General features: G+C 41.4%; 1 protein-coding gene across 1 annotated transcript in view; it reads left to right on the top strand.

Annotated features, from left to right (window-relative positions):
* DDX39B (DExD-box helicase 39B) overlaps positions 1-4,524 on the top strand; it is a 14,776-nt gene that overhangs the window by 1,871 nt on the left and 8,381 nt on the right. Inside the window, exon 3 of the mRNA XM_023512796.1 lies at positions 4,341-4,522. Coding sequence (XP_023368564.1) covers positions 4,341-4,522 — 182 coding nt within the window. The remainder of the gene's footprint in view (positions 1-4,340; positions 4,523-4,524) is intronic.

Here is a 4,524-nt window from a genome sequence, read left to right as displayed (position 1 = left end):
TTTTTTTTTTTTGAGACAGTTTCACTATATCACTTTCGGTAGAGTGCCGTGGTGTCACAGCTCACAGCAACCTCAAACTCTGGGGCTTAAGTGATTTTCTTGCCTCAGCCTCCCAAGTAGCTGGGACTACAGGTGCTTACCACAATGCCTGGCTATTTTCGGTTGTACTTGACATTTTTGTTTGGCAGGCCTGGGTTGAGTTCCAACCTGCCAGTTCTGGTGTATGTGGCTGGTGCCCTAGCTGCTGAGCTATAGGTGCTGAGCCAATTTTGAGGATTCTTTAAAATGGCAGAAAATTAAAAGATGTTTAGGGAATCAACAGCATAGCTTGAGTTGTTTTTCCATTATATAACCTTGATACTCATGATAGGGTTGCCAGACCAGTAGCCACAGCATCATTTGAAAAGTTGGTGGAAATGCAGATTGTATGGGTCCTATGCCACACCTACTGGTCTGAATATCCATTATAAAAAGATCCCTATATTGGAGTTTGAGAAGCACTGATGTATATAACATCCTGTGGCTAGTCTTTTTCTTTGGATGGTTATAATTTCTGCTTCAGTTTTTTTTTTTGAGACAGTCTCACTATGTTGCCCTCAGTAGAGTGCCATGGCATCAGCTCACAGCAACCTCAAACTCTTGGGATTAAGTGATTCTCTTGACTCAGCCTCCCGAGTAGCTGGGACTACAGGCGCCTGCCACAATACCTGGCTATTTTTTTGTAGTTGTCTTGTTTAGCAGGCCTGGGCCAGGTTTGAACCCGCCAGCCTTGGTGTGTGTGGCTGAGCTACTCATAACCACTGAGCTACGGGTGCCAAGCCTGCTTTAATTGTTTATTATTTTGTATTATTATTATTTTTTGAGACAGAGTCTCACTTTGTTGCCCTCAGTAGAGTGCTGTGGTATCACAGCTCACAGCAACCTCCAGCTCTTGGGTTTAGGTGATTTTTCTTGCCTCAGCCTCCCGAATAGCCGGGACTACAGGTGCCTGCCACAACGCCTGGCCATTTTTTTTTTTTTTGCAGTTTGGCTGGGGCCAGGCTGGAACCCACCACCCTCGGTATATGGGGCCAGTGCCATACCCACTGAGCCACAGGCGCCGCCTTATTTATTTATTTATTTTTTGAAATTTTTTAGAGACAGAGTTTCACTTTGTCACCCTCCGTAGAGTTCTGGGGCATCACAGCTCACAGCAACCTCCAGCTCTTGAACTTAGGCGATTCTCTTGCCTCAGCCTCTGAGTAGCTGGACTACAGGTGCCCCGCCACAGTGCCCAGCTATTTTTTGTTGCCATTTGGCTGGGGCCGGGTTTGAACCCGCTACCCTCAGTATATGTGGCTGACACCCTATTCACTGAGCCATAGGCGCTTCCCATATTATTTTGTATTTTAAAGGAATCAGAAATGTTAGACTTGTAGTCCTAAACTGAAAGTAATTTCTTAAAATCCAAACTAGTAGTAGTTATGCATGGCAAAATGGTTAAATAATCTAGAGGGCCTAGTAATAAAAAAATTTGTGTTCTCCCATCTCCAGTCTTGCTTCACAGAAAGTGATTATTTTTTAAAAAATTCTAATGGTTTTATATTACCAAGTGTTAAGCACTGTTAGCTCAGTTTATCAACTTAATAGGCCTTTTGACTTTTCACAAAACAGCTTGTTTACACTATTCTTCCATCATTTGAAAACCATAGGGCATCCCAAAGGTTGCCATACATAGGGAAATAAAACTCACATTTTGTATTTTTTAATATTTTTTATATTAACATGTAGACAAATACTTTGTAAAACTTCGTAGTGAATATTCTGTAAATAAAGGTACGTTTAGCTATATTTCTCTGTGTATGTATGGTGACCTTTGGGTAAGGTGACCAGACGTCCCGCTTTTGGTGGGACAGTCCTCATTTTTAACAATTTGTCTCGCATCCTGCGGCATTTTAAAAAAGTCCCGATTTTTGGAGAGAATGCATGACAAGCTAGGGAACGCAGGAGAACAGGTAGAGAATATACGGTTTTTGCCTGCCATGTGGCTATTTTGCCAGGATATGAGTTCTGTATTATTTTTGTTAATTTTATAATGTTAAACTTTAATAATAACAAATAATTGTTGAGAACTGATTACCGAGAACTGCTTATCAAAGTCTGCATTGTTGTTAGGCCCCACCCCTGCAGGCCCCGCCCCCCTCCACCCCCATCCACGCCCATCAGTGATGTCCCGCTTTACTAATGTTAAAATCTGGTCACCTTACCTTTGGGACACCCTGTATTTGAATTCTTTAAATATGATTTGAAGGCCATATGTACCTGTGTGTTGATATTATTACATGTATCTCTGTTCTTACATGGTCAGTGAATATCATCTGTAGGTTAATTCTAAAAGTTGAAAGCAAGGAAACAGTTTCCATTTTAGATCTGTGGAAACATTTATTATTGTGCTTAATAGTGAGCTAAGTTGCATTCCTCCTATGTAGGTCCAAGTCATCTCCTTTGTGCCACTCAAAAGAGAATGTTCTTGGTGTCAATATCAAATACAAGTTGTTATTACTTTTTCCTTAAACTTGCTCAAGATATGTTACAATGTTACGTGGAAGAGGCTGGGCTAGTATAGAATATTCTTCTGTGGATTTGTCTGTCTTTTTTTTTTTTGAGATAGCGTCTCATTATGTCACCCTCAGTAGAGGGCGGTGGCATTCACAGCAACCTCAAACTCTTGGGCTTAAGTGATCCTCTTGCCTCAGCCTCCCGAGTAGCTGGGATTATAGGTGCCCGCCACAACACCTGGCTATTTTTTGGTTGCAGTTGTCATTGTTTAGCAGGCCCAGGGCTGGGCTCGAACCTGAACCCATCAGCTTCGGTGTATTTGGCTGGTGCCCTATTCACTGGGTACAGGCGCTGAGCCTGGATTTGTCTTCTTAATCTTTATCATATCATTTAGCTTGTCTTTTCTCCCAGTGATTACTTTAAATTGAAATTGTATTTGAAAGTTTAACTGATTCAAGTCAAAACATTTTTGGTGAGAATCCTTCCTAGGTGATACTGTACCTCCTGTTACACCACAAATCTAGTTAGTGATTTTAGATTCACCATAGAATTAGGGTCATGACAGTCTAATTTCCTTGGTTGTCTCTGATTCCTTGATCTTTTTCTTCTCGAAACTGGAAAGTAGTTTCTGATATTATTGATAGTATTCCAGCACCCGGATTCTTTATTATTATTATTTTCTCTGTACACGTGCATGTGTTTGGTTTCCACTTTTTGCCTTAAAAAATTAAAGAGGCTTAAAATTTAATAACAGTAACAGTGTTTAAGATAAGGACTAGAAATAAAAACCTTGTAAAGAAGGAACGAAGGCTCAGTGCCTGTGGCTCAAGTAGCTAAGGTGCCAGCCACGTATATCTAAGGTGGCAGGTTTGAATCCAGCCTGGGCCCGCCAAACAGCAATGACAGCTGCAACCAAAAAATAGCTGGGCGTTGTGGCAGGTACCTGTGGTCCCAGCTACTTGGGAGGCAGAGGCAGGAGACTCGCTTGAGCCCAGATTTGGAGGTTGCTGTGAGCTGTGATGCCACAACACTCTACCCAGGGGGATAGCTTCAGGCTCTGTCTCAAAAAAAGAGAAGGAATGAAGATAAATACATTTGGGAAAGAAATCAGATGATTGCTGCAACAAAATATTGAGCAACAGTGATAATAATGCAAAAAAAGTAACATTCACATTGTCAGATAAATATAACTATCATGGAATGCTTTAACTCTGAGATTCAGTATGGAGTCATCAGTTATAGCATTGGCATAATAGTTTTAACATGGAATAATATGTTTAGCTTGACTCAGTAATTTCACAGGATTTATGTGAAGGAGTTTAAGATTCTGGGGTTCAGGGCAGTGCTTGTGGCTCAAAGGAGTAGGGCGCCAGCCCCATATACCAGAGGTGGAGGGTTCAAACCCGGCCCTGGCAAAAAAAAATGATTCTGGGGTTCAGTTAGGACAACTTGATGTTCCACATATTTCTTTCTGGTACTTGACACTCCTTTGGTGATTTCTTGCTGTCCTTATAATCAAGCCTGGCCTTATAAGTGAAGTGAAGGAAGATGATGCGATTAAGTCAGAAGAATTGAACTCTAGTCCTGGCTGCCTCAAGTAGCCATCTAACTTTGGTCAAGTCACTTTTGTTTCTTAACCTCACTGTTTTAGAGGGAACAAGAATTTTAGATAAAGTGTTTTCTAGTTCTTTTACTTCTCAGGTGTCCTAAGAATAGCTTTAACTCACACTGAAAATGGGAACTCTGGGGAGATTGGATTTTTTTTTTTTCTTCCTGTGAGACTCTTTTTCCTGGCTTGGCAGGTGGCAGTATTTTTTGGTGGTCTCTCTATCAAGAAGGACGAAGAGGTACTGAAGAAGAACTGCCCGCATATTGTCGTGGGGACTCCTGGCCGCATCCTAGCCCTGGCTCGAAATAAGAGCCTTAACCTCAAACACATTAAACACTTCATTTTGGATGAATGTGATAAGATGCTTGAACAGCTCG

Source organism: Otolemur garnettii, unplaced genomic scaffold (assembly GCF_000181295.1).
Source record: "Otolemur garnettii isolate 467f Iridium unplaced genomic scaffold, OtoGar3 scaffold00031, whole genome shotgun sequence".
NCBI classification, from domain to species: Eukaryota; Metazoa; Chordata; class Mammalia; order Primates; family Galagidae; genus Otolemur; species Otolemur garnettii.
This window is presented reverse-complemented; position numbering and strand designations above follow the sequence as displayed.